The 14907-nt window shown below is 41.5% G+C and overlaps 1 protein-coding gene across 1 annotated transcript; it reads right to left on the reverse strand.

The window, feature by feature from the left end:
- Positions 1-18: 18 nt before the first annotated feature.
- Positions 19-13886, reverse strand: LOC131369795 (protein mono-ADP-ribosyltransferase PARP12-like). Its single transcript, XM_058416654.1, has 12 exons — positions 13552-13886; positions 12919-13054; positions 12165-12504; positions 10331-10378; positions 8912-9038; positions 7992-8157; positions 7421-7553; positions 7244-7340; positions 7053-7134; positions 6834-6964; positions 2208-2365; positions 19-1910 (listed from the first exon to the last, which is right to left on the reverse strand). Exons 1-12 carry the CDS (start codon positions 13809-13811, stop codon positions 298-300), a joined length of 3291 nt encoding a protein of 1096 aa, XP_058272637.1. The 5' UTR covers positions 13812-13886; the 3' UTR covers positions 19-297.
- Between the last annotated feature and the right edge of the window lie 1021 nt (positions 13887-14907).

Here is a 14907-nt window from a genome sequence, read left to right on the forward strand (position 1 = left end):
GAGAGAAGAATTCAAGTATTTATCCAGAAGATTTCTTATTCCAGTGGCTGCCAACTTGTCTGGCTTTACAGCGAGTCTGACAAGAGGCTATTCATGTCTTTATACATTCCATTTGTAAGACATACACAGCAGCAATTATGGTAGTTTACCGAAGAATGAATTGCACAGTCTGAAATCAATGCTTGTTTACGATGAAACGAATGAGTACTTCAATCAAATATTAATTTAACCATTCATTCAGTATTAAACATGCTATAAAAGCCTCATTCGCCTTTTAAAGCACGCAATTAAATTAAATCACTGCAGCCTACACTTTTGTTTCTGCTCACTTTGAGCTCCTAAATCTTTCTTCTGCTGTGACGCTTGTAGAGGGCTCACGCTTTTTGAAGGAGTTTGTATACTGGAGAGAGCAGAAGGCTGTCTTTCATAAAAGGAAGCTGAAGAACTGGATAAGGAGCCATCAGAGCGATACTGCTTATTAGATGAAGAGGAACTGGGTGTGTACATTGCCGAGATCTTGCTTTCTCTTGCTGAATGACTGCCAGGGGAAGAGGCATTGGTGCTGAGATTTCTAGCTCCAGAACTTGGTGTAGTGGATAAAAGTGGATGGGAAAAGTTGGCTGGAACTCCTGTTTGAGCTGCAGGTGAATCTTGCTGTGGAGATCTCTGTTTAGTGACCAAGTCTGGCCTCATCTTATAGCGTATACTACTATCTGTTACGCTAGGCTTAACCGAGATCAGCAGCTGATCATTTGACTGAGAGGAAAGTGGAATTTCCTCCAGTGTAAGCAGGTCCTGAGATGGCTTTCCTGACAACCCAGTTGAGCTCACCAAACCCTTAGCTGGCTTTGAGATACAGGATTCCTCTCCTGCACTAGCTGAACTAGTGATGTATTCCTTCTGAGGTGATCGTGTGCTAATCACACTTGTTGCCTGGCTCACGTTAAAGATGTCATCGAAGACGTCAAGCGACTGCTTATGAGCCGAACTGGTTTTAATGGGGGTTTTACTCTCCATCTCTGAAAAGTAAGTGGTAGAAGAAGCTTGAAAGATCTTGGCCTCATCTGAAAAACATGCGAATGGACTTACCGGACTTTTACTTATCGGAGCTGCATGGGCCGCAACTATTGCGTCTTTAATCACCATCTCAAAATCACTGTCTGAATCTGACAAGACAACTGGACTTAGTGGTGAATCCAAGGCATTGGGTATGCTCGCAGTGGCTAACGTCTCTCCTGGGCTAGCTGAAACAGAGGTGATGCTGTAAGATGAGCTTGTGCTAGTCACACGTTCTGCTCTTTGGCGCACATCGAAGACATCATCAAAAATAGAAGACTCTTTTTGCAACCTGCTGAGGGACGTTAAACTCTGAGTTGGCTTTGAGTGAACTGACAGCTCACTTTTCGGAGCTGCAGAGTCTACATCTAGTTTGTCTGCAATCATTGTAACATTGCTGACAAAATCTGACAAGACATATTTAACTGGACTTGGTGAATGCAAGGCATTGGGCATGCTCGTGGCGGCTAACGTCTCTCCTGTGCTAGCTGAAGCAGAGGTGATGCTGTGAGATGAGCCTGTGCTAGTCACACTCCCTGCTCTTCGGCTCACATCAAAGACATCATCAAAAATAGAAGACTGAATAACATTAGGAAATCTGGATTTCTCATAAGTAATCAGAAATTCTGGGTAAACCTGAGAGCGATCAAACACGACATAAATGCTAGGATTGTGTACATCATTTACACAGCTGTCATAAAGATTCCCTGCTGTGTCTTTAGCCGGAGGCCTGCGGTAATACGACAAGCCTTTAGTGTACTGTCCAACCAGCACTCTGCATACGAACATGGATCTTTCACCACAGTCGTCTGCGTAATCATTGGAATACTTCGCATCCCTGGCAAAGTAACTTCCTGAAACAGATCAAATAAAAAAAATCAATACATGATCATAGCCTTTTCACTATCTGACAGCATGGTGGAGCAAAGTACAGTCTGATTAAATTCTAATTCCCTGGTTGGATATCAGTGTCTGTAAATAACCTCTGAAAACTTGTCCACATGTTTTCTGTCACTAAATTACTTTTTATAACCTTCAGCAAAATTCAGCATGATGTCATACTCCTGACTAATATTCAGATCACAGGTTAGTTATGGCAGCATGCTGTACCACAGGTTCAGGTGAAGAATCCAGAGTATTATCTTTCTTACCTTGCCCATAAACTGTCGCGTTGACTCCAGATACTCTCATATCAAAGTTCTGGCGACATATAGCTTCAATGTTCTTGGTGCTGGTGCCATGGAATAACAGACGCTCTCCCTCGCCGTATTTCTTGTGGCTGTTTGCTTTTTTCATTCGTGCTCTTTTCCTGGGAATACAAGAGAGCAACAAGACGACAGTAGGAAAAAGTTAAACAGATCCAGTGGTTGCTGTGAAAAAACTGGCTATAAATTACATATATGTATATTGGCTGACATCATCATATTGTATCTTATATGTATTATTTTAATATTATTTATTTTGAGGCACATACAGCTTAAATAATGCCAGTAGCAAAATGAATGTACGATAGGTGCTAAATACTTTTCTTTGCAAATGTGTCAGGAGCCTTTGGGTCAGTTCCCTGTCAGTCCACTGGAGGGAGTGCTGGCAGGCAGTTCACCATAGCTTGCAGTTTGTTTCTGTATTCCCCCATGTGTTGTGCCACGCCCTTCCTATTATTCTGCTTTCACCTGTTCCCTATTTACCCTAATGTTTTATCCTATATACACACCAGTCCTTTGTATCTGTCTTTGTCAGTCATTGTTTTTTGTTCGGTCAGACGTCATTATGTTTCCAGGTTCCCATGTTATTGCTACGTTTTGTTAATCACATTGTATTTGTCCAGTGTTCTCTTTTAGTAGTGTTAATAAAGCAGTGCTTCTAATTTAGCCTGCTTGTTGGTCTGATAAACTGAGCGCAGGTGATCGCAACTACCACAAAGATCCGGGTTCGAGCCCGGGTTCCTCTTCAGACGGTGTCTCCTGAACGTAACAATGCCGTCTCATCGATGTAGCATAATGTTAACAATACACTTATTTCTTTAACTTTCAACAAGGGTGTTTAAGCCTCATGCTAGAGGATTAAGGAAGGCCTTCGAATGTATCTTCGAATGTTTGTGTTCTATTTAAGATTTTCTTATATTAACTGCTATATACTTTGCCACTTATATTACGACAGACTAACTTGGAGGACCCACACTGAATACAAGAAAGGAATGAGCAGAGGAATGAGCAGACTCTAAGATGTTTCAGTGTTTGTAACAAGATGCCGGAGATCTTCAACCAGTGTGTTTTGGCGAGTGCCATTTACTTTGTTGTGGTCTGCTGGGGGAGCAGCATCAGCACCAGGGATGCCAGCAGGATTAACAAGCTAATTCACAAGGCTGGATCCATCATTGTTCACAAACTGGAGACGTTTGAGTCAGTGAGGAACAGGGGGTCACTGAACAAACTGCTCTCCATCATGGACAATCCGTCTCACCCGCTCTATCACACGCTACAGAGTTCATTCTCCAAAGGACTTTGTTGTCACAGAGAACGTTACAGGAGATCATTCATACCATTCGCAATCACATTATACAATAGTTCAGTGTGTGTGACAGGTGATAACACTCTCACACTGCACTATTACAGCTATTAACACCATTTTGTAGACTCACAACGTTCTTCATATTTATTATGCACTGCCAGTTACGGATGTAAGCATGGTTACATCCACAACTGTGTTTCATATCTGCACCACTACGTTTAATTTCAATTATTGCGTTCTATGTTTAAGGTTTTTCCTCTTAGTCTTATAATATTTTTGTGTTGTATAACTGATGCAGCGAGAAAGTAGAATGTAGATTTGTTGTGCCAAGGTCAGAACAGGGGGTGCAGCTAAGCAAGGTCAACTGATAGTGTAGGAATGAAGAAAGAAAAAAACTAAAAAGTATGCTTATCTAAGAAAGACAAAGGTAAGGAATATTTTTGTTACCTTATAAGGAGTTAGTTAATTTTTTCCTAAATCTCTGGTTTTGAAAGATGTCTATAAAAACTAATATATATTATATATTAGTATAAAACTAATATACAAGTATAACAAATGATCGAAGCCCTCCCTCTTTGAGATTTCTCGGAGAGCATTGGATCCTGTTGTGCAGCAGTACAGTAAAACTGTAACCTTTTTTACTCTTGCCCATGCCTACCAGTGTGTTATTTTCTCAATATTTCCACTACAAGCTATATGTATATATACCATTCAGGCATAAAGAAAGGTGTGTCATCTGGAAGGAGGAAAGAAGACAAGGAGACTTGGTGGTGGAATGAGGAAGTTCAGGATAGTAGTCAGAGGAAGAGGTTAGCCAAGAAGAAGTGGGACATGGACAGGACTGAAGAGAATAGACAGGAATACAAGGAGTTACAGCGCAGAGTGAAGAGAGAGGTGTCTAAGGCCAAGCAGAAGGCGTATGATGAGTTGTACACTGGGTTAGACACTAGAGATGGAGAGAAGGACTTGTACAGGTTAGCTAGGCAGAGGGATCGAGATGGGAAGGATGTGCAGCAAGTTAGAGGTATTAAGGATAGAGATGGAAAGGTGCTCACAAGTGAGGAGAGTGTACAGAGGAGATGGAAGGAGTACTTTGAAGAGCTGATGAATGAGGAAAATGAGAGGGGGAAAAAAAAAAAAAAAGAGTAGAAGGGGTGAACTCTGTGGAACAGAAAGTAGATAAGATTAGAAAGGATGAAGTCAGGAAGGCTTTGAAGAGAATGAAAAGTGGAAAGGCAGTTGGTCCTGACGACATCCCGGTGGAGGTCTGGAAGTGTCTAGGAGAGGCAGCAGTAGAATTTTTAACTAGTCTGTTTAACGGTTTTAGAATGAGAAGATGCCTGAGGAATGGAGAAGTAGTGTATTAGTGCCGATCTTTAAGAATAAGGGTGATGTGCAGAGCTGCAGCAACTATAGGGGGATAAAGTTGATGAGCCATACAATGAAGCTATGGGAAAGAGTAGTGGAAGGAAGGTTAAGGAAGGTAGTGGAAATTTGTGAGCAGCAGTATGGCTTCATGCCCAGAAAGAGCACAACAGATGCAATTTTTGCTCTGAGAATGTTGATGGAGAAGTGTAGGGATGGTCAGAGAGAGTTGCACTGTGTGTTTGTAGACTTGGAGAAAGCGTATGACAGGGTGCCAAGAGAAGAGCTGTGGTACTGTATGAGGAAGTCAGGAGTAGCAGAGAAGTATGTCAGAGTGGTGCAGGACATGTATGAGAGGAGCAGGACAGTGGTGAGGTGTGCTGTAGGCCAGACAGAGGAGTCCAGAGTGGAGGTGGGACTGCATCAGGGATCGGCTCTGAGCCCCTTCCTGTTTGCTATGGTGATGGACCAGTTGTCAGAGGAGGTCAGACGGGAGTTTCCTTGGACAATGATGTTTGCAGATGACATTGTGATCTGTAGTGAGAGCAGGGAGCAGGTGGAGGTGGAGGTTTGTGCTGGAGAGAAGAGGAATGAAAGTCAGTCATAGTAAGACTGAGTACATGTGTGTGAATGACAGGGAGGGAAGTGGAACAGTAAGATTACAGGGTGAAGAGGTCAAGAAGATACAGGAGTTTAAGAACTTGGAGTCAACAGTCCAGAGTAATGGAGAGTGTGGAAAAGAGGTAAAGAAGCGAGTGCAGGCAGGTTGGAATGGGTGGAGAAAGGTGTCAGGAGTTCTGTGATAGGAAAATTTCAGCAAGAATCAAGGGGAAGGTGTACAAGACAGTGGTGAGACCGGCCATGCTGTATGGTTTAGAGGCAGTGTCACTGAGGAAGAGACAGGAGTCAGAGCTGGAGGTAGCAGAGCTGAAGATGTTGAGGTTCTCATTGGGAGTAACAAGGATGGACAGGATTAGGAACAAGTACATCAGAGGGACAGCTCATGTTGGACATTTGGGGGACAAAGTTAGGGAGAGACCAGATTAAGATGGTTTGGACATGTCCAGAGGAGGGAGAGGGAGTATATTGGTAGGAGAATGTTGGACATGGAGCTGCCAGGCAGGAGGCAAAGAGGAAGGCCAAAGAGGAGGTATATGGATGTAATAAATGAGGATATAAAGCTAGTGGGTGCAAGTGTTGAGGATGCAGAAGATAGGGATAGGTGGAGAGAGATGATTCACTGTGGTGACCTCTGAAGGGAAAAGCCGAAAGAAGAAGAAGACGACCATTCAGGCATAACATTATAACCGCCTGGTTAATATGTGTGGGTTCCCCTTTTGCTGCCAAAAAAGTCCTGCACTGTGTATTCTGACACCTTTCTATCAGAACCAGCATTAACTTCTTCAGCAATTTGAGCAACAGTAGCTCGTGTGTTTGATCGGATCACACGAGCCAGCCTTCTCTCCCCATGTCCATCAGTGAGCCTTGGTCGCCCATGACCCTGTTCCCAGTTCACCACTGTTCCTTCCTTGGACCACTTTTGATAGATACTGACCACTGCAGACCGGGAACACCCCACAAGAGCTGCAGTTTTGGAGATGCTCTGATCCAGTCGTCTAACCATCAGAATTTGATCCTTGTCAAACTCGCTCAAATCCTTACGCTTGCCCATTTTTCCTGCTTCTAACACATCAACTTTGAGGACAAAATGTTCACTTGCTGCCTAATATATGCCACCCACTAACAGGTGCCATGATGAGATCATCAGTCTTATTCACTGCTCAGAATGTAATGCCTGATTGGTGTAGAAGATATTTTCCAGCTATATTTATGTTCCTACCTGAACTAACAAACTAAGTGAAACGAAGGAGAAATTAACAACAGCCTGAAATCTTACTCACGTCTGAAAATCCTCCCATAATTCCTTGTTCTGGACTCGTTCGATGGTGAGGATGGTAAAATCCTTCATAGTCTTGTAGAAATGTTCTTGTACCCTGACATAGTCCTTCTGAGAGGAGTCGAGGAAGACTCTCTGTAATTAAAAGCAGAGGAACGAATAGATCAAATACAAGCTTATGTACAAATTATTTTTAAACTTTTAACTGGGTCTCTCATTGTACCTGAAATCCAGATTCAGGTACGGCAGATTTATCCCAGAAACCTGGGACACCTGTATAACAGCTGGAGTTTGGACCTCTTCCGCTTAAAAGGAATAAAAAGAGACGTCAATTCAGAGAGAAAATTTCAGGTTTTCCCGATTATAAACTGTAGCAGTTAGTATGTGTGTGATGTACATGATATATTTTCTTACCTGGTTCTAGCAATCCGGACATCGAAAAGAGAAACAAACAACGGCCGTCGTCTGACAGCTCTCTCTGTGCTACTCGTTTCATTCCTCTGCTTCATAGCTTTAAATATACAGGATATTAGACAGTATATCCACATAGTACCGAAACTTACTCGAGCAAAATGTAGTGCGTGAACATACTTTTGAAATTCAGCTCGTAACACTGTTTACCAGCAGTGAATTTAACCACGTCATGGCTGTTGTCCTCCAAGTAGTGGAGATAGTTTTTCTCCAGCTCCTCACAGGTGATGGAGGACAGCCTGTGCATCTCCTTCTAACATTGCAGAGAAAATATAATGTTCATTAAAAAAAAACACTCCAGTGCATAGAATGCTGCACAGCCATCTAGTACATCACAGACAGAAGAATACATTCAGAGGGTTTGATTTGGCTGCAGATGTGTGCTTTTTTTTTTTTTTTGCAGAAAACTACTTGAATTGGTGAAGATTATTCTTTTCATCTCCCACCAGTGAAAAAACATATGTAATGACTTTCTATGAAAGCTAAACTCATGTAACACACACGTGAAAGGAAGAGAGATTTGTCTGAATTGCAGAACAATTCCACAACCACAATATTGGAAGATTCTGGAGGGACTGGCTGCTTAGCTCAACATTAACATTAATAGTAGTTTTTTCCCTGGGTTGTTTTATAACATCTATAAAGAAACTGCTACAAAAAAACAGAGAGAAAGCAGAAGCTTTTAACTTACAATTGATCCATACTGGATCCATTTATTATACTCATCCTCCCAATACCACATCCATCTGGTAGTGTGGCTGAAGCTGGGATCAATCACTGAAGACACTGTAGAGAGACGCCGCACCCTGTGTTCTCCCTGCTTCATTGTCTCAAACCACACAGGCTCACCGCCAACACTACCAAGAAAGAACAGGCAAAGAAGAGTGAGGATGTCCATAGCCTCAAAACACACAGAAAATAAAACACAAGTATAATGTGAGTGTATGGGGCAGGGGCATGGTTCAGCATTGGTTTGTGAAGAGAGGGGGTTGAGGAAAAGTGTGTGTGTGTATAGAGTAAAATAAGACCAATGCAAAGTGATTAAATGTAGTGGCTAATTAATAGCCCTTCTGAGATGTCTTCTATCTCCTTATTTCTTTCCAAACCCAGGACAAGTATTACACACTGGAAAGACTACAAATGATTTCTTTTTATACAGCATCTCCCATCTGAACTCTGGATCTGTTCAGCTTCTTCAGCATTACTCTTCTGTCTTTGGTTGCTTCTCTATTACGCCATCCTTAACCAGTCATATTTACCCTATTCAGCTCTTTTTGAAACTCCTGATGACTTGGTTGCATTCGAACGAATTTGGGGGCTTCACATTAACAGTTTTACTATTACAGATTTTGTTCATAAATAATTTTGCTATATTAACCGCTCCCTCACTATTATTTACTATCTGGTGTAGATCAATGGCACACATTCCCAATCAAGTCCATTTGAAAGTTCGAAGTTGTACCACTGAAAAGGTTTAATGAGGGTGATTACATGCATTCTAATTTATATACAGTTGTTTTTTTCTTTTGCATTCACATAAAAGGCTGTCGCAAACACCATGTCAAATTGAAAATGACACTAAAAGGTAACTAAACAACATTTCTTACACACCTGTGGATCTTGGCTGGATCGCAGTAGTCTTTTTCTATCACTTCCCTGTCAGGTAAATCGATCCAAACCCCATCCACCTCCAACTCCCACTTATAGGGAAGGCCAAAATGGACACGACAGCATTTATCTGCAATAAACATAAGTGTCAGGAAAGATGATCTCTAATTAGTAAATTGTGGAAGCAGAGGCGTGGCTGAGCGCTGGAGGGCGAAGAAATAAACACGCTGCTGAGCTGTGTGTGTGTACGAGCGTGTGTGTGTGTGTACGAGCGTGTGTGTGTTTAGTTAAATGGTGAAAAGTGGAAAGCACTTGGTTTGAACCTGCCTGCCTCCCATGTCCTCATTTTCCTCCCTCACCACTCAAACGTTAGATAAATAAACTACTTCATGCTGGAGGTTCAATGACACTGTATCCTATTAGGACCTTTGTTCAAAACAGCGTGTACATGTTTGTAATGAGAATGTGATCGCAGGTCTCACAGTTATTTGTAGAGTTAGCTATTTTTGTGAAATAAGGTGAACTTATCTAACAGTGTTTGGTACTTTAGTCTTGATGGTGATTACTTGTCACTCTAACATGAACCTGGCTAAGCTTTCAGAGTCGCAGCATGAAACTCATCATGTGACATCAGGGATGTGAACTTTCACACCATCCCATGTCATTAACGCAGCAGAAAAGAAATCAAATGAGAGAGTATTTGTCTGGAATTCTGGGACAGTTCTGTATAAGGTTAATAAAAAATATCCCCATGCCTCACTGGACTAGTTTTCATTCTCCTGTGGAGATTTTTCCTTCTTGCTGCTTTGAGCGTCAGAAGAGATAGATGCTGGTTATAGCCCACGCATGACAAAGCAATCTAATCTAAGAAATTCAGTTTTACATCAATGTTGTATTTAGGTGTGGTTAGGTTGTATTATTTGTGTGTCTGTGTGTCACCCAAACCTCATCCTCATCCACCAGTCACCTCAAACCCAAACCTGCTGAAATCACCATATGTCTATGTCCCTTCCGGTCTACAATTTACTTCAGGCCATAATCAATAAACCCATGAAGGATTTGTAGGCTAAACCCTCAGGAAAACAGCCATTTGGAAGATGCTAGAAATGGCATGCCTAATCATACTACAGTAAATACCTTTTGGCTTAACTGAACACTCGCAGATGCTATACACTAGTACCATGCAATACAATTATAAAATACTATTTGTGCAAAGATGAGGGAAAACCTGGCAATTAAACTGGAATTTTTTTTGCTAAAAAAAAATATCAGGAACAAAGAATTAAAACAATGCAATACAAAACCGTATAATATTTAGATTCAGTTTTGGAAAGAATTATGGTTTAAATTAGACAGAATGAAGAAGACCTAATGTAGGAATAATCTTGGATTATACGACAGCTAATATAATAATAGATGTACCTCCGTGTTTGCAGGTTCCTCTTATAAATGACCGGCAAATCTCAATAACTGTAAGAGAGAGAGAGAGAGAGAGAGAGAGAGAGAGAGAGAGAGAGAGAGAGAGAGAGAGAGAGAGAGAGATCACATGCAGTGTATATACACACAGTATCTCAAAAGTGAGTACACCCCTCACATTTTTGTAAATATTTTATTATATCTTTTCATGTGACAACACTGAAGAAATGACACTCTGCTCCAATGTAAAGTAGGGAGTGTACAGCCTGTATAACGGTGTCAATTTGCTGTCCCCTCAAAATAATTCAACACAGCCATTAATGTCTAAACCGTTGGTAACAAAAGTGAGTACACCCCTAAGTGGAAATGTCCAAATTGGGCCCAAAGTGTCAATACTTTGTGTGGCCACCATTATTTTCCAGCACTGTCTTTACCCTCTTGGGCATGGAGTTCACCAGAGCTTCACAGGTTGTCACTGGAGTCCTCTTCCACTCCTCCATGATGACATCACAGAGCTGGTGGATCTTAGACCCCCACCTTAGGGTTTAGGTCTGGAGACATGCTTGGCCAGTCCATCACCTTTACCCTCAGCTTCTTTAGCAAGGCAGTGGTCATCTTGGAGGTGTGTTTGGGGTCATCATGTTGGAATACTGCCCTGCGGCCCAGTCTCCGAAGGGAGGGGATCATGCTCTACTTCAGTATATTACAGTACATGTTGGCATTCATGGTTCCCTCAATGAACTGTAGCTCCCCAGTGCTGGCAGCACTCATGCAGGCCCAGACCATGACACTCCCACCACCATGCTTGACTGTAGGCAAGACACACTTGTCCTTGTACTCCTCACCTGGTTGCCGCCACACACGTTTGACACCATCTGAACCAAATAAGTTTATCTTGGTCTCATTGGACCACAGGTCATGGTTCTGGCCATGTCCTTAGTCTGCTTCAGCAAACTGTATGCGGGCTTTCTTGTGCATCATCTTTAGTAGAGGCTTCCTTCTGGGAGACAGCCATGCAGACCAATTTGATGCAGTGTGCGGCGTATGGTCTGAGCACTGACAGGCTGACCCCCCACCCCTTCAACCTCTGCAGCAATGCTGGCAGCACTCATACGTCTATTTCCCAAAGACAACCTCCGGATATGATGCTGAGCATGTGCACTCAACTTCTTTGGTGGACCATGGCGAGACCTCTTCTGAGTGGAACCTGTCCTGTAAAACCGCTGTATGGGCTTGCCCACCGTGCTGCAGCTCAGTTTCAGGGTCTTGGCAATCTTCTTATAGCCTAGGCCATCTTTATGTAGAGCAACAATTCTTTTCTTCAGATCCTCAGAGTTCTTTGCCCTGAGGTGCCATGTTGAACTTCCAGTGACCAGTATGAGAGAGTGTGAGAGCGATAACACCAAATTTAACACACCTGCTCCTCATTCACACCTGAGACCTTGTAACACTAACGAGTCACATGACACCGGGGAGGGTAAATGGCTGATTGGGCCCAATTTGGACATTTCCACTTAGGGGTGTACTCACTTTTGTTGCCAACGGTTTAGACATTAATGGCTGTGTGTTGAGTTATTTTGAGGGGACAGCAAATTGACACTGTTATACAGGCTGTACACTCACTACTTTACATTGTAGCAGAGGGTCATTTCTTCAGTGTTGTCACATGAAAAGATATAATAAAATATTTACAAAAATGTGAGGGGTGTACTCACTTTTATGAGATACTGTATATACCATGGTGCACACGTGATTCATTTTTTAATGCAATTTATAAGCAACAACCCAATGCACTTGTATATGAAAGCAACACATCAAGAGTGAGCATGTTAGTGTTTACCTCTGTTCCTTTCTAAGGGCTCTTTGGCTCTGTTACTGGGTTGCTGAAATTTAGGGTACTCCGTGCTCCTGCCACCATGTTTATCCTGAGCATTTCTATGGTCTTTTAGTGTCAGAATATTCTGATAGATCTGCAGAAGAGATCCTATCAGTTGACTGGCTACTCCTCTGGCCTGCAGTGTTTTCACTGGATGAGGCTCGTGGAAATCATGGCATCGGTTACACTCACTGCCATCACACAGTCCTCGGATGTACCTTTCGCAGACATGGAGACGCACACAGGCCTCCTTATCAGGACAGTTGCCAAAATTACCACTGCCTTTGTTGTATGAGACACAGACCTGAAATCAGAGATGAAATGATCATGATTTCATGATGATGATTATGATGATGACCTAAGCTGGAGTTAGTGGCCTTACTAACTTTCAAAAAACAAGAAACAAACCCCTTAATGCTAAGTCTAATTCCAAAAAAACCTCCAAAATAGTCGTGCTCGTTAATGAATTAATGCTACAATCTGGTATTTCTTAATTAATCAGGAACTAAACCTCACCTGTTAGAGTTATTAAAACAACCTGTTTTAAAGTTTGAGGAACGATCTGAAGTTTGTTATTATAACCAGAACAAAACAAAGGTTAAGTATCGTCACCATCTCTTCTCCACCCAACAAATAGCTACGGTGTTAACACTCTGTCAGTGTACTAAATGATCTAAAACGCATCTGGCTTCATGACTCATGAGTGTGTTCGGCTTACGTTGGGCAACAGGGAGCTGTCATTCTGTAGCAACAGCACACGTAGTTGATCTTTGTTCAGATCTTGTAAGCCGTGTTCACGTAAAACTCTGGAATTGTGCTCCGTCTTCAGACTGTGGCCGTATTTACACCTTGGTCTGTGGAAGAAAAGTATGAAAGAAATGAGAGAATGCAATGCAAAATGGAAGTGCTCTTCAGACTGTGAAATGACATGATGTGGCATTAGAAGTGTGTGTGTGTGTGTGTGTGTGTATGGTAGTGATACACCCAGGGGTGTACAAAGAGTGACAAAAATGAATCGTCGCCTTGGCTTGACAGGATTTGTTTACAACACAAAAGATCACCAGAGTACAGTTGCACTACTTTGTATAATGTGTTTTGTAATCAAATAAAAGGTACAACAGTGTTACACTGATAGATTTAAGCGTAATTACCATATATATAGATATATAAAAATATTTACATTTTCATAGTACATATCTAAATAACACGTCATATGATTTCCTAAAACATACATCAGAACACTCAGTGTCACGTGTTTTTAAGTCTGGATATTTGCCAGATCTGTCATTTAAAGTTATTAAGTCATCATGTCCTTATTATATAGGTATATGGTTTATGATTCTAAACTTACGTGTTGCATTGTCCCAGAAGTCCATATTTACAAAGATGCAGGTCAGTGCAAGTCTCCTGGCACTCTCTGATTCTGCAGCGCCTGATTTTAGTAGTGACCAGGATTTTTTTGCTCCTGTTTTGTTGTACAACAGTGAAAACGTCACTGTTCTTGATAACGTTTTCTACATCATCAACTTCCAGCTTCTTCAGAAGGTCTTCATACTCCACACACCCGAGACAATCCGAGATTACCTTAATAACACTGACTTCCTCCACCATTATTAGCTCCACTTCCCGAGCGTCGGCCGAAACAAGCGATGCAACCTTATCAACTGATGATTCATTCGCAATAGAGTCGACTCTTTGAGTCGGCTCTTTTAGGTTAGAGATGAACCGGACAAGAAGACGGCTGAATAAATATATTAATAATATCTGATGTTAGTTTATTTTTCATACCCAGTGCTAAATTTGACATGATTCTGGTAACCAGAAGATATATGAAGATTTCCCTAGCATTTTAGCGATAGACTGGCGATGATCAAAGAACCTTTGGTGGAAAATGGTATGGAGGCGTTTGAGAGCTAAAAGAGTCGACTCTTTGGAGAGCTGAATCGATCACTGAAAAGATTTGGAATTCACAGAGCTAAAGCATACTCCTACTGATGAAGCTTTTAACGTGAAACGAAACCAACGAGGGATAAACCCGGTTGCCAAATCCTCCTTGATTCCACATTTTAGTCTATTATTATTCATTCCTACTGCCCTCCACACACACACACACACACACACACTATGGGGAAAAATTGTCCTCATTACATTACTACTGTACTTCACTATGTATCTATCATATTTTATTATATTCAACGCATTTTATTTTTATGTGTGAAAATATCCTTAGTTCACTGTTGGTTCTGTTTGTTGTTGCACTGTGGGATGTGTCACTATAAGCAAAACCATTTCACTACATTAAATCACATTAATATAATATGTATCTGACAAATAAATAACCTCGAATCTTGTCATAAATGCCAATCAGTATTAATTGGGTTGAGGGTTATACTCATAGTGACACTAAAAGGCCAGAAATTAAGTCAAAATCAAAAATCATTCCTGCTTCTGGTGTGAACAGGGGCATTTTATGTAACTGTGGTCACCTGCAAAGGAAAACCTTGTGTTTGTAGATGCAGCTGAAGACTACAAAATAATTCATAATTTCATCATTTTTCTGTATATTATATACCCTATATAATGTAATTACAATGCAGGGTACATCAGTGATTTTCAACCACTGTTCAGAGGCACGCAAGTGTGCCGTGGGAAATTATCTTATCACTTAATTAATAAAAAAAATATATTATTTAGTTGCTACAAATCA

The sequence above is a fragment of the Hemibagrus wyckioides genome, linkage group LG19 (genome assembly GCF_019097595.1).
Source record: "Hemibagrus wyckioides isolate EC202008001 linkage group LG19, SWU_Hwy_1.0, whole genome shotgun sequence".
NCBI classification, from domain to species: Eukaryota; Metazoa; Chordata; class Actinopteri; order Siluriformes; family Bagridae; genus Hemibagrus; species Hemibagrus wyckioides.

Coding starts and splice junctions, on each gene's coding strand:
- LOC131369795 (XM_058416654.1), bottom strand. CDS start 13,811: ATGGTGGAGGAAGTCAGTGTTATTAAGGTAATCTCGGATTGTCTCGGG. Junction 7,341..7,420: donor TTACGAGCTGAATTTCAAAA/GTATGTTCACGC, acceptor GTATATTTAAAG/CTATGAAGCAGAGGAATGAA. Junction 6,965..7,052: donor TACCTGAATCTGGATTTCAG/GTACAATGAGAG, acceptor TTTTAATTACAG/AGAGTCTTCCTCGACTCCTC.